At 38.0% G+C, this 23,560-nt stretch overlaps 1 protein-coding gene across 1 annotated transcript in view; it reads left to right on the top strand.

Moving 5' to 3' along the window:
* Positions 1-22,561, top strand: part of LOC120073695 — a 43,791-nt gene extending 21,230 nt beyond the window's left edge. The window contains exons 9-14 of the mRNA XM_039026496.1: positions 1,725-1,835; positions 1,924-1,974; positions 2,156-2,207; positions 2,373-2,431; positions 21,959-22,004; positions 22,278-22,561. Coding sequence (XP_038882424.1) covers positions 1,725-1,835; positions 1,924-1,974; positions 2,156-2,207; positions 2,373-2,431; positions 21,959-22,004; positions 22,278-22,387 — 429 coding nt within the window. The 3' untranslated portion in view covers positions 22,388-22,561. The remainder of the gene's footprint in view (positions 1-1,724; positions 1,836-1,923; positions 1,975-2,155; positions 2,208-2,372; positions 2,432-21,958; positions 22,005-22,277) is intronic.
* Positions 22,562-23,560: the final 999 nt, after the last annotated feature.

Here is a 23,560-nt window from a genome sequence, read left to right as displayed (position 1 = left end):
AAATAAATAAGGAGGTTTGAGAAAATTACTATATTTGCAGTTCTTTAAAAATGTTGCTATGCACTTAATTATTAGCCCTAAAAGTGCTACCCTTAATAATTACCCTAATAATAATAACAATAAAAGTTCAATAAGCAAAGGTGAATAGATAAATAAATAAAAAAAACTAAGAATAAGAAAAAAAAAAAAACAAGTAAACAACCTAAGATACTTGAAAGCGAGGAAAAATAATAGGAACTGGCGTTAACTTATTGTGAACAAAACAACAAACATTATCCATACTTGTGTACTCAAATGTAAGACTTGAACTTAGATATAGGTAGAAGTGACTTGAAAAAAAGGAAAAAGAAAAAGCAACCAGCCAAATGTCAGCCTATTTTAAATAATCACCGTTGAACTTTTTTGTTTTTTATTTATTAAACTAAACCTTTTGATTTTTTTTTCTTTGATAAACCTATTGAAATTCTTATGAGTTGCGTCTAGTGCCTTTACAGTTTTCTTTGCCACGTGGCCCATGGCCCACCCCCAAATTAAATGGAAGGCATGAGCGGTGGAAGTAATTGCATTGCATTGGCCTATGGCCTGCGTTCAGTAAACCACTCAAAGGCTTACGCCTAAAAGCCTCATAGGCACATTCATGGAGGCTTAGGCATCTCTCAACAAAGGCATAAGCTTCTTTTGTATATGTTGAAGGCGGAAGCCTTGAGGCACAATATTACTTGAGGCAGAATATTACTGCCTCACCTCAAGGCTTATGCCTTAAATGATTTTCAAAACATTGAGGACTAAGGTTAGAGGGCAAGGGAAGGGAAGGGTAAGAAATAGTGGGCATGAGTCTTTTGTAGGAAGATATGGACATCTCGGAAGTCTTTAAAAATTTGCACTCCTCGTTCTTTTCATATAAGCATAATACTGTGAAGACTGAAGAGGTTTCATCATGATTATTGCAAGCTAGTGTTTTCTGTAAAGAATAATGTATCACATTTAAAAGTGAGGATTTAAACAGTTGAGATGCCTCAACCTCTCAGCCTGAGATATAAAAGCAATTTAGTGTTGGGAGAAAAGAATGTAGAGAAATGAAAAAGTGAACTAGCATTGGTTTTATAGTTGAGATATACTTTTGTTTTGAAGTTGCAAGGACCAATACTTCTTGGTTTCTCTTTCCAAGTTTTATGCTCATTTTCTATTCATGATTTATGTTCGAATTGGTGTGCTTTTATTTTCTCTGTTTAGTCTTTCTTCTAGTATTGGGATGTCGTGATGTTGTATTGTATATTGATTAAGTTTGTTGCCTTAAGCTTTTCGTTTCATTGTCATTGTATATTGAGTAATAGACTCTTTTCATTACATCAATCGTTTAGCACTATTTTAACTTTTCTTTCCCTTTCAATTAGTCAATCGTTTACATTTTGATTTAAATGGTTATGTTCTTTTTTTTCTTAATTTTATTATTAAAATTTAAGTGGTTAGGTATTGATTTGAAGTTACCTGAAAAAAATATCCAACTATCCATCTTCTATGGTGATGTAGGCTTTTTTATCTTTTCCCTTTATTCATGGTCAGTGTTTTTCCTCGCTCCCCTCCTTTCTTTCTTGTGATTTCTTTTTTTGAGTTTAACCATGTGGAGTTGGGGATTTGAACCTCTAATCTTTAGATCAAGTGTTTAATGTCTTGATGAGCTATGCTCAGGCTGACTTTTTCTCTTGTAATTTATAATATGGGAGGATTGTGTTAGCAGGGGGATAGTGAAAACAAGCAACAAGGGCTATAACAACCTTGCTAGAAAGAGTAATATGAGATGTCAACACTGTGCGGGCCCTCTTTCAAAGGATATGGTCTTGTGCCTTCATTCTAAATTTTCTTCAATTGTCTTGACCTCCACAGAGTCTCACTTTAATCTGTAATTCTGTACGTATATTACAGGAAACAAGTGCTTGGACAACTCCTCCTCTCATTAGGGATAGTTTCTCTATGGTATTACTCCTTTTTTTTTTCTTATGTCGCCTTGCATTCATGATCTTCTGTTCTCTCTCTCTAAATATAAACCATTTAGAAAATTAAATATTGCCTTAATCTTGCTTCCTTTAATGTTGTACTGACCTGTGCATGTTTTGATACCCCACTTTGTTGATGGGATGTTTTGTATATCTTTTAGATTGGCTCTGCTGTTGGTGGTACTGCTAGTGCTTTCTATGGATTTAACAATGGTAATATACACCTTTCCATTCAATAAATCCAACAAATACAATACGAGCTGCTATCCAAATCCCCGACTAACTTACATGATCAACAATAAAACTATCCTACGTACTCTTTATATTCTGTTGTTCTCTTTTATCTGTTAAACAGCTCATCTTTTAATGCCATTGCAGTGATGCCTGTTGTTCAGAGATCAGTTAAAGGGCCAATGTGGTTGCATTTTCTTATTGGTGTAAGTACCTTTCTGTTTCCAATTTGTTATGATTATGAACTGTTACAAAATCTGCCTCCAGATTTCTTTGAATGTTTGATTTCTTGGTTGTTCTTTTGGTATGATAGAAATTGTAAGAGTTTGTAAAATATTAGATAATAACGGGTACTGGCATTGTTGTTATCTTACTTGAAAATATAAATCAACCGTGAAAGATGAGGGTTCCAACACTTCAATTGACACAGATAACATTGATTGGTAATATCAAAAGAAAAAAAAAAAAGAATAAGAAAAAACATGAATAGCTCCAATCTGAAGCTGAAAAAACTGCTGTATAAGAAAATGCGACCACGGAATGTCCTTCACTGCATTGCGCCATAAAATGTTTCCATTTCTCTTTAGTTTGGTTAGTGATTGTGCTGGATATCTCACTCTATTTTTAAGAACTATCAATATAACAGAGTTTTGGTACAGTTTTCCTTACAAAATGGTATTAGAGCACATTCATCATGGAGAGAACATGAAAGATGGCATAGGAACAAATAAAAGAAAGGTAGAAGGAACTGAGAAAGAAATGGTTGAGATTAAAGAAACGTTACAGAGTATGTGTGAGAACATTGATCAATAATCGTAGAAGGCTTGAGATCAATGAGCAAAGGGTGCGATGATATTTGAAACCTCTTGTGGCAAGTTTCGATTATTATCCACGACCAAGGTCCTCGTAGAAGCAAAAGATGTTAGATGGTAGTGAAGAGCCATTGAATCAAAACAGTCACCAATGAAGGGCAATTGTCTCAGGCCAAGAGGGAAAATGGGGGTTATTGCAACAAGTACAAGAAGCTTGAGACGCTATTTCTTTTTGGCAAAAATTCAAACTCGGTAGTTATTTATAGATACTTTGAGATTCATCAGTTGACTGACATAGAGAAGATCATGGGTTTCTGTGGTTAGTTCTGAGCATGCAGTAGTGATATTAGATGGACTATAGTCTATGGAAGCTTAAGTCATGGGATGATTTGAAGAAACAATTGTTTGAGAGGTTTCAACCAATGTAGAAGGGAACTTTGTGTGGCCGTTTTTTACCGTGAAACAAGAGGAATGATGGTTGAGTTCAGGAAGAAATTCGAGATTTACTTGGCATTATCTCTACACCAACTCGATCTGACACATTACCTGAAAGGGTTTGAATAATCAAAAGGAAGCACCCATGAAGAGACTAATGATGTGGAAGTATCAAGCTTAAGAGAGAAAGGGTTTATGTTCTAAATGCGATAAGAAATTTATGGTAGGGTTTCGAGAATTGCGAGTTGCAGGTGTTCGTGTTGTTAGGGAACAAGAGAGGATGAAGTTGAAATCGTGATCGAGGAGATTGCAGAACATACTAAGGCTAAAAATTTAGATATAGGTAATTGGTTGAGTTGGCGTTGAGGTCGGTGATAGGATTTTTGATTCTAGGCACGATGAAGGTCGAGGTTAAGTAGGGCGACAATGGTTGGCAGTACTAATTTGGATTGTAGAGCCACCAATTTTGTTTCCAAATGACTGTTTGATGAATTGGGTTTGCCTCTCATAGAACTGTTTAATTATGGTGTGGTGATGGGAACATGAGTTGCAATTGAGGTAAGGGAGTCTGTACATTGGTTGCAGTTTGTTCACCACAATTGACCATCAAAGAGGATATCTTGCCTCTGGAGTTGGGAGTTGACATTATTTTGGGTATGCATTGGTTGCGAAATATGGGATTCATGGATTTAATTGGAAGTCTCTTATGATGACATGCTTGTTAGGAGAGAACAAGGCAACACATCAAGGGGACCCTTGCCCCACGAAGGTAGAAGTCTTGTTGAAGATGGTTACACGAACATGGTCGGATCAAGATAAAGGGTTTCTGGTAGAAATGTGGGAATTGAACGTTAAAAATAGAGGAATACAAAATTGTTGAGGTAAATATGCTCTTTCCTCTCTCCTCTATCCTCTCTCTTATCCACAAGTAACTCCAATCACTTTCTCCGACTTCCTTGTTCTCTCCAACCACTTCTCCTCTATCCCACTTCTCCTCTATCTATCCACCACATTTCTCCATTCCTAATCTCACAGTCATGGAAACGAAGAGGCAATATTGATGACTAATAGGGGCGCAAGTAAAAAATCAAAAAATTGAAAAAACCGTTTAAGCTGATCGAAACTGTGCATTATGTCAGGTTAAAGCCGGTCGGTTTGGCGGTGTTGGGTTGAAAATATTGAAAACCAAGAATTGTCGGGTCAATTTCGGGTTAGACAAAAAAAAGTGTTGAAAAACCGTACCGACCGATAAAATATTTATATTAAGTTGCAGGATAATTTCCAAAAGATTCCTTTGTAGAGTTGGTAAGTAATCGTGTCTGGAAACACTTGGTTGCAAGTTCGAGTTTGGGGAGTACAATGATTTTATATTATTTCAGATTTATAAAATAAATTCCGGTGGTTTGTCTCTCTCCTGGTCATATTAGCATGTGCGCGTACATTATTCGGCCAATCGATACTCAAGCCGACCAAACCCGCTGGTCCAGACAGTCCGGCCGGTTCGGATTCCTAATGAATTTGATTCGGATTCGGTTCATATGGATTCTTCACCGATTTGGGCAATCTGGTTCTAGTTTTCTCTAAAAATCGAATCGAACCGAATCACTTACGCCCCTAATGATTACTACTTTTGCATATGGCAAGAAGAAATCGGTTTTTGCTATAGAAGACTTGACAAGAGAGCAGACGGTACAACAGGGAAAGGATCAAATCCATGGTTTCTTCTCTAGAAAGTACAAGATGGAGCAAGGAATCATTCGTGTGGCCAAATTTCAATCAAAAGCAGGGTGATTTGTGGAACCAGCAGTCTGGTCCTCAGGTGGAAGAAGAAACATCCATATTCCAGCAAGTATGAATACAAGAGGCTGGCAATCCTTTGCTTCGATGGTGAAAGAAAGTTTACAAACTCTGAATAATCAACTTCATGGAGTCTATAGCCTTGAAGATCAAAAACTTAACAGCCCCATCAGAATACGAACTTATGCTGACACTGTGAATGACAACAAAGCTACAAGAACTCTGATGGAATCTGAACATCCACAGGTTCTTCATGATTATTCGTCTTTCTGGATTGCAAAGAAAAAAGAAATGCTAGACTTAAATCTCAGTTCATTGCTAGTTGTGACAATTGATGGAATATTATTCTTGGTCAGATGTTAAAGATACTTTGGAAGATTTTTTTCAAGTATCTATATCAATTAATCCATTTTTTGATGATAAAGCCTTAATTAGGTTTAATCAGGAGATTGATCCAGAGCATTTAGATGGCAACTGGAACGAATATGGAAGAATGCATTTGAAGATTGAACCTTGGTCGAAAAAGCTTCATTCTCTTCCAAGCTTTGTCAAATGTTATGGAGGATGGATATCAATCAAGAACCTTCCATTTGTCTTTTGGGAAAAGTTCTCTGTTTGAAGCAATTCGTCTTCACTTAGGAGGCCTTGTGCAGATTTCATCAGAAACTTGAAATGGTTTACAATGCTCTTCAGCGTTTATTAAGATTGAAAATAACCTATGTGGTTTTATTCCAACCTCATTAAGTATTGAAGACTCATTGTTGGGAAATTTGATATTCATTTTGAAAGCTTGGAACCTTTGATCTCCAAGAATAATATCCCAATCAATAAAAGAGTTTTTCAGCGGATGACTTTTTGAATCATGTGGATATCACTTAAATTAAAGAGACCATGATTGATGAAGGGTTCACAGTAGACATTCTTGAAGGAAAAAAAAATGCAACAAAGGATATATCAATGGCCATTAATTTGGAGAGAGAAAAAGACTGCTTGGGTCTTGTGTGGGATAAAGAAAAGGCAGAAATCCAGCCTTCTCAGCGGGTCTCTGTACCTAGAAAGACTCTTGAATCTGAAAGGGTTTTAGAACATGAAAAGGTGCCAACTAATATTGTTAATAAATTAAATGTCTGGCAATTTCCAAGGAGAAAGCTCAAAGAGTCATAGAAGTGCAAGAGGCTTTAAACAACGGGGAGACCAATGAAAAATCACCTAAGCCCTCTCAAAATATTCACTCTCCCTCCCAGAAGGATTGCCTACAAAATCCTCAGGTGAAAGATGAAGAGTCTTTTTATGATCAGCAACAAGATAATTCCGAATTTGAGCACTACTCGAACCAGGCCTCCAAGCACGCAGCCGAATCATTGTTAAATCATGCCACCAATCCCAATCTTGGAAGAAGATGTTGGGAGAGTCTTGACTTGTCAAGATAAAATCTCTTCAAGGATGGGACATTTGTCACCAATAATAGTCCAATCAGCCTTCACGTTTCCTGGTTCAAAAGTTCAATTCGTTCAATGAACATTCTCTCAAAATTACAAGAAATATGATCAACAAGAGTCAGATGATGAATCAAATGTAAGTGTAAGTAGCAAGGAAGCAGACAACCCTATTTCACAAGAAGAAGTTGAAGACTCATTCACATTACATCAGTTGGGAGAAGCTTACATGACATTATTTCTAGAGCAACAACAATCTCTTGTAAGTCCTCAACCTTTGTCTTCTTCTCAAATTCTACCACATTTTGCATCTTTAGTGGCTGCATGTGATTTCAATCTGCAGGAAATCACATCTCCACTAAAGGTTTCTTAAGAATGAAGATCATATCATGAAATACACGAGGTCTTAATGACAAATCTAAGCAGACAACATTGAAATATTTCATACAAAGTCATCATCCATATTTAGTTTTGATTCAAGAGACCAAAGCATTGGAGGTACTCATTTTTTATCAAATCAATATGGAGTTCAAATGGCATTGGCTGGACATTTGTAGCATCATATGAAAATCAGGTGGAATGCTTATTATGTGGGATGGAAGCAAGGTAACTCCCATTGAATTTCTTAAAAGGGCTACACATTATCAGTCAAGATCACGACTCTTTGCAAGAATCTTTGTTGGGTGACAAATGTATATGGGGCTGCAGAATACAGAGAGAGACATTTCCTTTGGCCTGAGCTTGTGTCTATCTCATTATTGTCACCAAGGGCAATCGCCTTGTCTGCCAACAAAACTAAATATGGAGTGTACATCCCAAGATCCGATGCCAACAAAACTAAAAATAGATGATCTACTATACACCATGGGCAATCGCCTCTACATCCCAAGATCCGGGGAGTTACGAAGGTCGCTGATGAAGGAGTGTCACGACACACCGTGGGCAGGACATAATGGTTGGCAGAGGACTTATGCTCTCTTGAAACAAGGCTACTACTGGCCAAGCTTTCGGGACGATGTCATGCAATTTACCAAGACTTGCCTTGTCTGCCAACAAGACAAGGTCGAAAGGGCGAAATTAGCGGGTTTGCTGGAACCCCTACCTGTGCCCTCTAGACCATGGGAGAGCGTGTCTCTCGACTTCATCACCCATTTGCCCAAGGTGGGAGAGTTTGAATCGATCCTTGTTATCATCGACCGGTTCTCAAAATATGCCACTTTCATCCCAACACCGAAGATGTGCACAGCCGTGATGATCGCCCAGCTGTTCTTCAAACACATCGTGAAATTATGGGGCGTCCCCGCGAGCATCGTTAGTGATCGGGACGGAAGATTCACTGGGGACATTTTGGACAGAATTGTCCAAAATATTGGGTCAACACTAAATATCTCCTCTAGCTATCATCCCAAACTGACGGCCAGATGGAACGCTTTAACAGTATGCTCGAGGAATATCTGCGTCACTTTATCGACGCTAGGCAGAAGAACTGGGTCCAGTTTTAAATGTGGCTCAGTTCAGCTTCAATAGCCAGCAAGTTCCGCGATTGGAAAATGCCCTTCGAAGTGGTGTGCGGTAGACAACCCTCATGCCACACTTGGTGGACCACCCTTATGCAGATAAAAGTCCTCTCAGGCACATAAACTTCACTAAGGATGGAGCAAAACCTCTGAAATAGCTCGCGCCTACCTAGATAGAGCGTCAAGAAGGATGAAGAAGTGGGTTGATAAGAAGCGGAGGGCCCTCGAGTTTCAAGCTGGGGACAAGGTCCTGATCAAGCTACGACCGGAACATTTCGTTTCCGAGGCCAGAGAGACCAACGGCTAGTAAGGAATATGAAGGTCCAGTGGAGGTAATTGAAAAGGTCGGGAGAATCTCATATAGGGTTCAGTTACCCTCATGGATGAAGATTCATCCTATCATCCATGTGAGTATCCTGAAGCCCTATCATCTCGTCCCGAGGATGAACAACGAAATATGCTAAGGCGCCCACCGGTCAGAGGAAGAATTCCGCTGAGAAAGAAGTTGCACAAATCCTGAATAAAGTACGCGCCGTATTGGAAGACCCAGACAAGAACTGACAGAGTTCTTAGTGAAATGGAAGGATCTCCCCGACGAAGAGATCAGTTGGGAGCGGGCGAAGATTTGAAGAATGCAGCTCCAGCCATCGCAGATTTTGAACAAGGGTCGGTTGACAGGGACGTCAACCAATTAAGTGGGGGAGAATGTCACGGTCATGCTTGTCCAGGGCCCTGTGCCCATGGCCCCGCATGCCCGATCTTAACCCTCTTCTAGCATACTTTCATATCATGTATTTTGTATTAGCTTAGTAGCTTGCTTTCTTTACATTTCATTGTAAGTGACCACTCGCCCTTTTGCATATGCAAGGGTGCCAGTTGGCTTTTGTTCAGAATGCCACTATATGGGATAAGACTAATCATCACTTCCCCATACCCGGAGTAGTACTCTATAAAGCTGTTGTTGTTGCTCATTGCTTTCTAGCCTACTACAATCTTTCTTTTATTCGCACTCACAAAAACTGCTACGAAAACCTTTTCTCCAAACCCGTTTTCTAAAAACCGTTTTCCCTAAAACGGGGGTGGAGGTGCGAGAGGCACTCGGTGTGCCACCGGCAATCCATATTCGAGTGGCTGACTTGTTCTGAACGGGAACAAGTGCCGCACAATCGCTAAGAGAAGCTCCCGAAAGAGCGATTGTGACACCTAGCATATAGCCTCTTCCCAAAGTGCCTTTATTGAAGGAAGGCAATTTTAGACCCCATCCTCATTGCTAACGAAGCTGTAGAAGAGTATAGAGTGAAAAAGAAGAAAGGATGGATCCTCAAACTTGATTTGGAGAAGACCTTTGACCGTGTGGATTGGAATTTCCTAGAAAAGGGTTGAAAAGTAAAAAACTTTTGATCAGAAATGGATTGATTGGATTCTGGGCTGTGTTAAAAATCCAATGTTTTCTGTGTTCATCAACGGAAAACCAAGGGGAAGAGTGGTTGCCACTAGAGGCATTAGGCAAGGTGATCCCCTCTCACCTTTTCTTTTCCTTCTAGTAAGTGAAGTTTTAAGTGCTTTGGTGACTAAGATCATTCAAGCCGGTCTATATGAAAGTTTTGTGGTTGGCAAAAATAAAATCCAGATCTCCATCCTTCAATTTGCGGATGATATGCTCTTGTTTTGTAAGTATGACAGCAGCATGCTTGCAAAACTAAAGCAAACGGTGGAGTTTTTCGAATGGTGCTCAGGGCAGAAGGTAAACTGGGATAAATCAGCCCTTTACGGTGTAAATGTGGATGAAAAAGAGTTGCTTTCAATGGCTGCTGCATTAAATTGTAAGGCTGATCAGCTTCCAATCCTCTATCTTGGGCTGCCTCTAGGAGGGTACCCGAGGAAGCTGTCTTTTTGGCAACCAGTTTTGGACAACTTCCAAGCCAAATTGGATAAATGGAAGTGTTTCAATCTTTCTAGAGGAGGTAGAGTCACATTATGCAAGTCAGTTCTATCCAACCTCCCAACACACTTCATGTCCATATTTATATTGCCGAAAGGAGTTGCTTCGAAATTGGAGAGAATCACAAGAAATTTCTTTTGGGAAGGGCACATTGGCAGCAAGCTAAATCATTTGGTGAAGTGGGCTATGGTTCAAAAACCATTGACAGATGGAGGCCTTGACCTTGGTGGATTCAAATTTATGAACCAAGCCCTACTTGCTAAATGGGTCTGGAGGTTCTTCAAAGAAGAAGGCAAATTTTGGGGGCAAGTTATCAGAACCATCCATGGCACGGACCCTTTCAATTGGCACACGGCAGGTAAAGGGGGTAGAAGTCTCAGAAGCCCTTGGATTAGTATTTCTAAATCTTGGCTAAAAGTTGAATCGTTGGCCACTCTTAAGCTTGGAAATAGTAGAAGAATTGCTTTTTGGCTGGACCCTTGGGTGGGAGCGTCTCCTTTCCGTTCCTTATTCCCAAATCTCTTTCGAATATCTTTGTTACCAAACGGTTCGGTTGCTGACCATTGGGACACCAATTTGGCAGCTTGGTCAATCACCTTTCGCAGATTGCTTAAAGATGATGAAATCACCTCCTTTCAAGATTTGCTTGGGGTCATTGCAACAAGGAAAGTTTCAGAATTTGTTGATAGCAAGGTATGGTCTATCTCAGCCTCGAGACTCTTTACGATCAACTCACTTGGAACATACCTTTCCCACTCCTCCCCAATGGATAAATCTCTATTCTCGGCCCTATGGAAGACTTGCAGCCCAAGAAGAATTAACATTCTTGTTTGGATAATGCTTAGTGGGCAGTTGAATGTAGCCTCGGTATTGCAAAGTAAGATGGCCGCCAACAATATCTCTCCTTCAATTTGCCCTTTGTGTCTAAATTGGTCAGAAGACTCCCTCCATCTTTTCTTTCATTGTTCCTATTCAGCTTGGTGTTGGAATAAGTTGCTGTCCTTCTTCAACATCTAATGGGTTATGTGTAACGACTTTAAGGGCAACTTACAGCAGCTGTTAGTTGGTATAAACCTTCACAAACCCTGCAATTTTCTGTGGTTGAATGCAGTAAATGCACTGCTGGCTGACCTTTGGTTTGAAAGAAATTAGAGGGTGTTCCATGATAAGGTGCTTGGATGTCAAGATTGGTTCGAATCAGCCCGTCGGCTAGCTTTTTCTTGGTGTATCCTCTCCAAGCACTTCAATGCCTACAGTTTATCAGAATTTAATCTCAATTGGAGGGTGTTTGCCTCCCTCCCAAGTGACGGAATTTAGTCTCTTCAGCATCCAGTGTTTTTCGTAGTTTTTTCATTGTTTTTTCAGAATGTTTATTTAGTTATTAGCCTCGTTGTTTGTCCTTTTGGGAATGTAAAGAAGCTAGGCTTCTGCTTTAAGCTAGTCTTAGATAATTATTGGATATGATGAGGGCGCTAAGGGGGTGTCAACCTAGTTGAGATGCCCGGGTACGCTAGCTGATCCGTTTTGGTTTTCGGTTGTTATTTAGCTCATTGAATAATCCTCTTGTACTTTGGGCTTTTGCTCGATATTCTCTTAAATTAATGAATTGTTTCCGTTTAAAAAAAAAGCACAAAAATGAGACAATGACTCAGAATGATTTTTCATTAAATATAGCCAAGTCACATGAAAATAATCAACCACCAAAGTAACAAAGTAACGAAAACTTGTTTGTGACACGACTGGACAAGGGCCCCAAATATCAGAATGAACTAACTCAAAAGGAGTACTGGCTCGTCTATGAACTCTAGGACTAGAACTAAGACAATCAAATTTAGAAAATTGACACGAATCACAATTCAAAGACGACAAGGAACGAAATTTTGGATAAAGTTTCTTCAACACGAACAATGATTGATGACCCAAACGACAATGAACTTCAAATGGGGATGTAACTCCAGAGCAAGCCATAGCTTTCGGTATCTGGTGGTAAAAAATGTAAAGCCCCCCCAACTCATGTCCTCTACCAATAATCTTCTTCTTCATAGATCCTGAAACAAGCAATAATCAGAAAAAAACTAGACAAAACAGTTAAGGTCACGAGTAAGCTGGCTAATAGAAATTAAATTAAAAGACAATTGAGGCAAATGTAATACAAAGGATAAAGAAAGTGATGGAGTTAGAGAAATGGTGTCGGATCCAAGAACAAAGGAGGTTGATCCATCTGCCAAAGTGATAGATGGAGATGAGATAGGGGACAAAGGCGCAGGAAATAAGGTAGAATTACCTGTCGTATGAGCGGTGGCACCAGAGTCTATGACCCATTTGGTAGATGATTTAAGAAGACATTTCGTATTACTTGTTTCGACAATGGTGGCAATAGGTTTTGATAAGAAGAAGTCTGCTAGGATTCCTAGAATACTTGAAATTTAGTAAAGTCGTCAGCATAGATGGTAACAGACTTCTCAGCCATATCATTGGTGGAAGCTATTTGAGCATGTTGAGATCGTTGAGTCTTATACAACAACTTTCGACAATCACATTTCATATGCCCTAGCTTACGACAATAGTCATAGACGATCTCCTGAGAATTGATCTTCGATCATCATAACTAGGCTTCTGAAAATTGTTAGTCATCCTTGGAGTACCCCGGAAGTTATTATTGACTCATAAAGGCATTGTTAGGTTGAGAAATAGGCGAACCGGATTGAGAACTCTCAGTACGAAGAACATGACTGAAGGCTTCCTCTAATGACGAGATTTTAGAATCAGAAAGAATCTGTGTTTTAGTCATTCCAAACTCAGGTAAAAGTTCATTAAAAAATATTATAGTATCCATCTTTTCTCGCTGAGCTTGTTGAACTTTGACATCAGAGCTAAACGGCAATAGTAAAGCAAATTCGACAGCTGCCTTCTTAAGTCTCATAAAGTAACTCGTAACAAATTGTGCTTTTTGTTCAGCTCGAAAGAATTGCATATAGACAACAAACATTCGATGAATGTGTTCTTTTCTAGAGTATAGATATTCTAAGAATTCTAAGAGTTCCTTCACAGAATCACAATGATCTACCAAGCCAACCACCTCACTTTCAATAGAATTCATAATCTAAAGATGAAGTTGAACGTTATCGCAAAACCAAGTCTTTTTCTTATCATCTTTTGGTGGCTACTCAATCACATGGTCATCCATATCTGTACTAAGCAAATAAAATTGAATCGTTCAACGCCAACCATAGTAATTAGATCCGTTTAACTTGTGTTCAGTTATCTTCGATGCTAGGCGAATTACATTAGATACTACCATATGCTTTACTTCATCCATTATGAGCTAACAAACAGTTTGTAGATCTCATGAGCGGAAAGAGAAAATCAAGATAGAAATCAAAGATGAATCAAAGAGCAAACATCTCCAAATTGAAACAAAACGACAACAAACCCTAAGCAAAAAAGAGTTTTTTTTTTCAAATAACTCACAATCGAGTAGATTTCAATGGAACCAAATGCACAAAATGATCAGAAAAGATAAATCGAGAAGAACCCAACTGACGAAACGTGGAACGGTGGCCCCACGCGCTCCCACGCGCCGGCTCATGGTGACGGAGGAAACCCTTTGTGGCGGCGCGTGAACCTCACGCGTGGTTGTTTTTGGTGACTGATGACTGTAGACTCGAGCGGATGGTGACAACGTTTCTCCTGGGATGGGTGGTATAGACAAACAACCACTCAAACTAGATGACTCAACTCAAACCCTAACCTTGTGAGAAGCGTAAACCCTAATGTAACCGTCGAACGAATATTCTAAAAAGTGCATTGCTCTGCTACCATCTCCTCAATAATGATCTTTTGGGAGAAGTCTTCTCTATGTGGTAGATAAACATTGAAGAGGATGTTTTATTTGCTATGGCCTCATGTTTGAAATGCAAAGGTGAAAAATTGCCTTATATGTACTTAGGGTTACCCCTTGGGAGATATCCTAAGCAACATTCCTTTTGGCAGCCTATCATTGACAAAGTTCATTGGAAGCTTGATAGATGGAAACGTTACACAACCTTTTGAGAGGGGGTCGATTGACATTTTGTAATGTAGTCTTATCAAATTTACCAACTTAATACATGTCATTATTCCAAATGCCTTGCTCGGTGACATCGGAATTGGAAAGAATTATGTGCTCTTTCTTTTGGGAAGGACAAAAAGGTAGCAAATTGAACCACATTGTGAGATGGGAAACCGCTTCAAAAGCCTTGAAGGATGGCGGTTAAGGTGTGAGAAATTTGAGAGACAGAAATACAACTCTCCTTTTCAAATGGAACTGGAGATTTTGTAATGAAACAAAAGCACTTTGGAGCAAAATTATGAAGAGCATTCACGGCTTGGAGCCTCATCATTGGCACACATCTGGAAAATTTGGCTCGAGTCTTCGCTGCCCGTGGATAAGTATCTCGAAATTATGGAACAAATTTAAATCCTTTGCAACCTTTCAACTTGGATTAGGGGTCAGAATTTATTTTTGGCTGGATGTTTGTTGTTCTGAATCTCCATTTAAGGTAAGCTTCCCTTGACTTTTTCGTATTGCCTCATTACCTAATGGTAGCTTAAAGAAGGCACAGCTTAAAGAAGAGGAATTTTTCAGAGTTATAGCAGTTGATGAGCAGCTTATTGGAAAATCTCCATCACATTTACCCAATTCTAGAAGCTGGCCTTTGGATGCCTCGGGTAAGTACTCCATCAAATCTCTTTCAAGGCACTTGAATTCCACATCTCACCTTGACAAAGAGTTATTTCAAGTGCTATGGAAATCCAAAAATCCAAAAAGGATTAATATTATTGTTTGGGTGTTATTATTTGGTTCTCTCTATTGCTCAACTACCTTACATCATAAGCTTCAGCCACACTATCTTTCCCTTACTATTTTCCCTCTATGCTTAGCAAACAGTGAGGATTTACAACACCTGCTATTTGATTATTTCTTCTTTAGCTGTTGTTGGCAAAAACTACTTTCATCCTTCATGGGTTTTCAGTAACCCAGTACAGGATAACGTGCTTCAAATCTTGTTGGGACCCCGATTATCTTTCAAAGCTCAACTGCTATGATCTAATGCTGTGAAAGCATTAATTTCCAAAATATGGTCTGAACGGAATTAAAAGAGTTTTTTATGACGAAGCGACAAATTGGTAAGACTGTTATGGAACAATTCGATTCCTAGCTTCTACATGGTGTTCTCTCTCCAAGGCCTTCGAGGACTACTCCAACTAGGATATTTGCTTAAATTGAACTTTTATTGTTTCACCTTAATTATGTTTTTTGATTGAGACTTTTTTTGCGGTTTTGGTTGTATTTCTCTTTGATGTATTTCTCTTCAATGTACTTTCGAGATGTGATGAGGGCGCTAGGGGTGTGTCAACCTAGTTGAGATAGCTGGGTGTGCCTGCTGATCCTTGTTCTTTAAGTTGCAATGAGTTCTTATGTATTGTACTTTGAGCATTAGCTTCTTTTTATTAACATCAATGAAAGGTTATGTTTCTGTCTCAAAAAGAAAAAATAGAGGAATACAAATACCAAACACTGTTGTATTAATAGATCTTCAATTTACAGTGAGATCTAGGAAGATCACAACCAAAACATTTTTTTTCTTAAAAGGAAACACCACTTTTCATTTATGAAATGAAAAGTGACTAATGCTCGAATTACAAGAAACTACTAAAAATAAGAACTATGGATCAACAGATGCACCTGGCTATCTCAACTAGGTTGACACACCCATAGCATCCTCATCATACCCAAAACGAACATTTTGAATACAATAGAAAACCATGTGTCTAAAAATACTATTACATAGAATGAATGAAAACATCTAATTAAGACAAATATCTTGAATAAAATAATTCAAAAAATTATTAGAAAGTGAACACCAAGAAGAAGCTTTAACTCTTGCAATCTCATAACGATCAAACCATTGAAGAGTCTTTTCTTGAAAAATATGTTGATTTCTCTCAAACCAAATTTCTGTCAAAATTGCTTTAACTGCATTAATCCATAACTGAAGCGAGTGAGTTTTTAGAAAAGGATCGATGATAAGCTGAGCCATGTTCTCCTTGAAAACATTGCTGAAAACCTAGTGAAGATTGAATGTCGCAAACAATTTCCTCCATAATTCCAAAGAATAATGACATTCAAAGAAGATATGCTGGTGTCTTCAGAATTCTGCACACATATAGGGGGCAGATTGAGGGCAAAAGATAATGATTTGGCAGCTTCCTTTGAAGAGTTTGTGAGCAATTGAAAGAACCAAAAATCATTACCCAAATTATAATATCTATTCTCCTTGGACAGCTTGATTTCCTCAAGTTTTTGTACAACAGACTGTCTATTGGTGAAGATGAGTTCAAACGCTTGAATAATGATTTCACCAAAAAAGTATCTAAAGCATCTAAAGACCAAGATCTACAATATTGCCCGTCAGCTATCTTTTTACCTTCTAATAACAGTAAAAGATTTTGAAAATCCAGAATTTCATCATCTTTTAGTAATCTTCTAAAAGTAATTGACCATGATAAAGTAGTTGAATCCCAATGTTGAAAAACTGGACTTTTCGGAGACGAGGTAATTCTATACAATTTTGGAAACCAAGAATTCAGTGGAGAGACACAACCATTTGTGATGTCAAAAGGAAATTTTAATGCCATTACCAAGTTTAAAAGATGCAAATGATGCAACTTTTTGCCAAACTCGGGAAATAGTAATCCAAGGACTTCTAAGGCTTCTCCCTTCTTTTCCAGCCATGTGCCATTCACATGAATCACTACCATGAATACTTTTTACTACCTTACACCAAAGAGCTTCTTTCTCATGTATAAACCTCCAACCCCATTTTGCCAACAGAGCCACATTTTGGTTCTTTAGATCACCAAAACCAAGGCCTCCATGTTTTTGTTGTTTGGAAACTAACTCCCATTTGACAAGGTGATTAATCTTGCATGTATCTGAACCTTCCCAAAAGAACTTTCTCATAATCTTCTCTCGTTCTGAGATTGATCTCAAAGGCTTAGACAAGTAATAAATTGGAATACTTGAGAGAACTGCCTTGATCAAAGTGAGTTTACCTCCCCTTGACAAATTAAAATGCCTCCATCTACCTTGATCACAACCATAACATTTAAGAACCAAGAACAAGAAAACCAGAAAACACCAGCTATTTTTAGACCGTTGGGAGCCTCTCCTAAGCCAAACATCCACAAAATTATGCATCTTATACTGACCTCCCTTTTGAGTAAGAAATTTTGACCAATCACAAATTGTCATGTCATTTTCCATTTTTTTTTATTTTGTTTTGTTGTTGTTGGAAAGGAAACAAGACTTTTCATTGAATAAATGAAAAGAAGCTAATACTCGAAATACAAGAAAACAAAACGAGTAAATGAACTTGCTAGGTACACTTGAAGCAATACATAAGACAATACGGGATAATTAAATTGGAGAAATAAATACATTCGTGATCGAGCACAAATCTTCGAATATTTTGCAAATTGATTGGAAAGAGAATTACAATTCCAAAAGGAAGAAGCGAGCCGCCCCTTTCCCATGCTGTCCTTCTTTGTCGACCCAGTCCTTTCTCCAGCCACCGTCCTTCTCCCCGATTCCTTCCCACCTTTGCCCTAGATTGTTTTCTTAGCCATATCATCTTTGCCTTTCATTCGTTCTTTCACAGCCCGTCGTCTGGCTCTGTCCCCTCTTACCCTTTCCAACCAGCCTCCGACCACCTTCACCCTGACCTCTTGCTTAGCCTCCGACTACTGTCGGTAGCCTCTCTCCTCTACATTATCCCTCTTTCCTTCCATCATCCTCTTTTCTCCACTAGCATCCTTTCTTCCTGATCATCTCTCGTCAAACTTTCAACTGTAAGTATGGAAGTGAAAAGTTGTATCGCGAACGTGTTCTATTTTTGTATTTGGAACGATTCTGATACGTTCTCCATGGAAGACTTGGAAGTTGACAAGCTCCTTCTCCGCTCGCAGTCACAACTTAGTTGATTCGTTGAAAACATTTTAGACACGATCAAGGGTTCTGCTTCACGCTTCTTTGTGAGGAATGGGTGTGATGGTTCGGGTGTCACAAAATTGTCTAAGTTCCATGGTTCCTCAGGATGGATTATGAGATTGTTATTTGGCCATTTTTTGGGGGTAGATACTTTATTCATATTCCTTCCAGAGAATTGATGCAAGGTTGGTATTCTTTTGTGTTAATGCTCCTAGAATTTCAAAAATATTTCGAAGCTTCTGCTAAGCCTTTTATCCCAAGAAGGGGGTCAGCAAATATTGCTCTACCAAACCAAGGAGAAGACTACATGGACATTGTGAAGACTTCAAATGTTTAGCAAAGCTCCATTTTCCCATCGAAGAAATAGAGCGTGGATTCAATAGCTTTTCCACTTCTGAAGCAAGGCCTTGTTTTAGTACCCAATAAACAGAGTAAGACTCATTATTGGGTGCTAAAGAACTCTTGATGTTTTTCAAGAAGATTTTAGCAATTTATGGATAGTTTACAGATTGTTTGAGTTCAATGACTAGTTTGAAATAGCTAAAACGTTAAAAATTACTTTCAATCTGATGTCAATATCAATCCTTTGTTTGCGAAAATACCTTACCAAAATTGGATCAAGGATCTCTTGAGGATTTGATTGAGGAATTGGGCAAATAGCAGATTTGTGGTTCGTTTTATCTGAAGTTTGAGAAGTGGAACAAGTTTGTGCATAGCCGGCCGATATGTTCGAAAGGATATGGAGGATAGATCTCAATCAAGAATCTCCCATTAGACTATTGGTGTAGGCAAACTTTTGAAACTATTGGAGCCTATTTTGGAGGTTTGGAAGTTATTGCATCAGATACTTTGAACCCCGTTAATGTTTTTGAAGCTAGGATTCAAGTTAAAAAAATTTATGTGGTTTCTTGCCATCAACCATAGAAATTGCGGACGAGAAGCGTGGTTCTATCTTTCTAAATTTTGGAGACATTGAATTAATTGATCCTGCCTCAAGAGTGAAAGGTGAATTATTGGTTAAGGATTTTACTAACCCAATTGATAGAGTCCGTTTGCATCGAGTTTTAAAGGATGAAGGATTAGAGTTTGATTCTTTAGATCCTGACCTGGATTTTCTATTACCATCTTGGCTGTCCTTAAATTATTCAAGAAACGCATTAGTTTCCAGCATAAAGGGGGGGAATTTCTTGCTGCAAAAGCCAATGAAGTTGGTCAATTGGTCTCTCACTTGAATCAGGTTCCATGCCACTGCCGTTGGAGAAAATTTTCGGGAATTCTTCTAAGTTTGATGTGAACATAGAGCTTCATTTATTGAAGAGGGAGAAAGTCGTTGGGGATACAGTTGTTTGCCAAAAAGACTCTTGACATCCCTTCGAAAGACATCCAAATGGGTTTTGCTGCCAAGATTGTAGCTGACTTTGCTGATTCACTTTCCAAGAATTTCAGCCCCATGCCTGAAGTTGTTTCAAGTCCGTGCGTTTCCCATCCATTGAAGTCTCACTTGAAAAGGATAAAAAGCTGTAGGTTCCATCTTCAATGTAAAAGAAGTAAATGCTTGCTCTATAATCTCTCTCCTGGAATTTCAAGTGATGGCAGCCCTCTTCTACCGATAGTCCCTCCTCCATTTCTACACTGCAATAGTAATTCTGATTCTTCTCCCCCAGCGTGCGACTCTCAACTGTTGATAACCAAAGAAGCGTTCAAACCCCTATAAAATCCCCCACATACATGAGACTACACGCTCGACCGTCCCAACTCCTCTAACTTATTGCCTACTGTGAAATACCTTTCTTAGCCTTCCTAAAGTAGGTGATCACAATCGGAGGCCTCAAAGGGTCCCCAATGCTATTAAGTGGAATATTACTGACCACAACTAAGAGTGGAGTTGGTGTAAGCAGCCATCGAGCTTAGAATATGGCTCTTCTAACTAAGTATAGTCAGCAGTTCATGAATGAGAAAACTCTGGTTACATTCCCCAAGAACCATCTCACAAATAGGGAATTGGTCCCATCTCTGAAAGACCGTTTTAAATTGAAAGGCCATAAAGGTTGTATTTCAGGAATGTTGTTGCAAGGAAAATAAGTGGTGTAAGCCTATTGTTGCTGATGGAGACACCTGCCCTCCGGAGTGCCTTCCCAAGGATGTGTAGGGTGGTTCACTCTAGAGGCTTTACTATTTCTCAAAGCTGGTCAGACTCCTCAGAGGAATTCAAAACTGTGGACGTTCAAACTTTCAAAAGGAGTGGTCTTTTACTATTATTCTCTTGTTCCTAAATTTATCAACAAAAGTGAATGTTTCAGTTTGGCTTAAGTAAATATTGAAATAAGAAATCCATATGAAGGTGGTTTCTTGCTCATGAGAAGCTGAGTACTGATATGGACTTCCAAAAAGAATGGGTAGCCTTTTGATTTCCCCCAGCGGGTGCATCTTATGTAAGGCAGATGTGGAGGACCAAATGTACTGTACCTTCTTTTCTTATGCCTTTTGCTGCCTTTGTCGGTACATGCCTATTAAGATTTTAACATTAGTTGGTGCTTCCGAAGTAGCAGTGGTTGCTTTTCTCCAGCTCATGTCTGGCACTTTTTCTTCTGGCCAAGCCAGGACATTATGCTTTTATGTGGTGTTTTCCTTGGAGACGGAACGAAACGACCTTTCAATGGGTTACCTGCTTAGAATATTTTTTGGGATATGTTTGGTAGTTATCGCATGTGTGTCCTCTTTTGTATCTTCTTTTGTCAATGAAATCCCAGTTTTTGTAAACAAAAGAAAAAAAAAGGTTCTATTTACTAGAGTTCATTCCCCAAAATAAATCTTGTGTCAATCAATCATGGAGATCTTGTTCTACCTTCTATTAATATTAAAGTAGGGTGTCCATTGAACAATTGCCTTTTTGTAGCTATTTTGTGGTATATTTGGTTTGAGAGAAAAACAAGAGGATTTTTAAAAATGGAGGTGTCGTGGGGAAGGTTTGGTCTTCCAATCGGGTTTATGTTTGTTGCTTGATTTTGACTGTGATAATAACTGGCAACGATAATTTTCAGAATGACCCAACCTACTGCTGCTCGACTGTTGATATGGATTATGCTCTCACTGGATAGCTAATTTAGGAAGCAAGTGTGCTTGAAAAAATTAAAGCGGTGGTATAGGGTGGGGCTTTATGGAGGACTGTTTTTGTTTTTTTTTGTTTTTGTATTTTTTTTCCTTTGTAATTTCTACTATTCATGAATGATTATGTGCTATTATTGTGCATAATGTTTAGTCTTTACTACCATATTCTTTTCATATTTATAATGTCTTTCTCCTATATAAGAAGACCTAATTTGTACATATTGAATTATTAAAAAGCTTGATATTCTCTCACAATTAAGATTATTTATTTATTTGTTTTGTTATTTTATGGGTCATCTGGATCAAGAGAAATAATAGGAACTTTAGAGATGTGAGAATAATAGAATCGTAGAGTGACACTAGGGTGGATGTTTGATTCTTAGATTTAACACCTTTCTTTGGGCGTTCGCGTTGAAAGAAGTTTTTTTTTTTCTTTTTCTTCTTTTAGATCTTATTCTCTTAGATTGAGCCATTTTCTTCTCTGTTAGGCTTGTCCTTGTTTGGTACCCTTTTTCCCCTTTAAAGAGAACTCTTTTTTCTTTTGAGTGGAAACATTCTAACCCTGGTGTACATAGGGTGCAAGTACAGTTCCTTGAGATGAATTTTAATGTTTTAGTCCTCTTTTTGAGTGGAAACATTTTATCTCACTTGCAGGCTCCTCCTGTGATTGTATTTTCTTCAGCTTGTGCAGGAATGACAGGTTAGTTATTTTGTTGTTATTTAATATTTAATAATTGCAGCTGGCTTTTTCTTTTCCCCAAAATGTTCTATAGTATGGTATGCCAAATTTGAGTACCTTCTTTAGAATGTAGTAGTAGTGATGTGGAATGCCATTTTGTTTAGCATTGATAATAGAACAGGAACACATCATAAGTAATTACCTTAAGAAAAATGACTTTGATAGTGATTATTAGTTACTTTCATTTGAAGGTGGTATCAAATACAAAAGTTGTTTCTAAATGAATGGTTACAGGTGGTGCTGTTCCAGCTTTGGCCCAACTTGTTGCTTCATCTTATCACTCGTTAACATCGTCTTCAAAAAATGTTAAGACTCAGGATTCAAAATCTTCATCTACCTTGTAACGGTAATGTATATAAAGGGGATTCTTATAGTATAGGTTTACATATACATACCTTATATTTTTCTCCAGGATATAGCAAAAGTAAGTTTATTTGTTTACTTTTTAGTATTTGTGGGTCGCGTACTTGGACTAAATTCGTAAAAATTGAGTTTAAATTCCAAAATCTTCTTTCTTCTCCCTTCTCTCTCTGGATCATTGAAGAATCTTGAATAAAATTAATTAACAAATCTAAGGTGCATTACATTAGAGTTATGATAAACTAAAACTCCAACAAAATGATCCCATAATAACCACAAAGAACAGTCCAGGAAAGAGAGGACTTCTGATGTATATCACGTTCCTTTTCATTGCGAGCTCTACGATCTCAAGTTGCAAATCTCTTCAGCTCTCAATGTGCAGAAATTTATAAGGAATTTTTCTCTTCAAAGTGCCAGGTTCTCTTTGTAGGGAAAGTTACAATATTCAAAAGTTTCGATGAGATAAAAGTTTGTTTATATGTTGATTATTTAAATGAACTTTTGATAGATATCTTTCAAGAAGTTACAACATTCAAAAGTTTCAATGAGGTAATGATGATACAAATATTTACTATTAGCCATTAGGAATATTTTAAAAATTTTCTGCTATCAAATGGAATACCGTTACATAAGCGTATATTTAATGTTAACTGTCCTATTATGCTATTGAGAAATTTATATTGTCGAATGGATTTTGCAATGGAATAAGAATGGTATGTTGATAATTTGGATCAAATAGTATGCATGTTGAAGTAGCAATGGGAGAACATAGAGAAAAACAAGTTTTTGCATCAAGAACTCCCTTAAATCCACTTAAAGACATGATATTCATTCAAGTTCAAAATGATACAATTTTCACTTCGATTATGTTTTGCAATGACAATAAATAAAGCACATGCACAAACTATTCCTAGTGTTAAGATATTTCTTCCTCAACATGTATTTTTATGAGACAAGTCTAGCATTATCAAAAAGAGTTTTACATCAACAACACAAGTTCTTATCAAATCACTAGAAGATCCAAATTTGCTTTACATGTACACAAAAAACATTGTTTTCAAATGGATTCTCCTTTAATGAAGGTTAAGTTTATTAAATAAATTTTGTTTTTTTCCTTAAAAACTTAAAGCTATGTATTGGTTATATGAAATATTGCT

The sequence above is a fragment of the Benincasa hispida genome, chromosome 3 (assembly GCF_009727055.1).
Source record: "Benincasa hispida cultivar B227 chromosome 3, ASM972705v1, whole genome shotgun sequence".
Classification (NCBI taxonomy): domain Eukaryota; kingdom Viridiplantae; phylum Streptophyta; class Magnoliopsida; order Cucurbitales; family Cucurbitaceae; genus Benincasa; species Benincasa hispida.
Note: the sequence above shows the minus strand (reverse complement) of the source record. Positions and strands in the feature narration are given on the sequence as shown.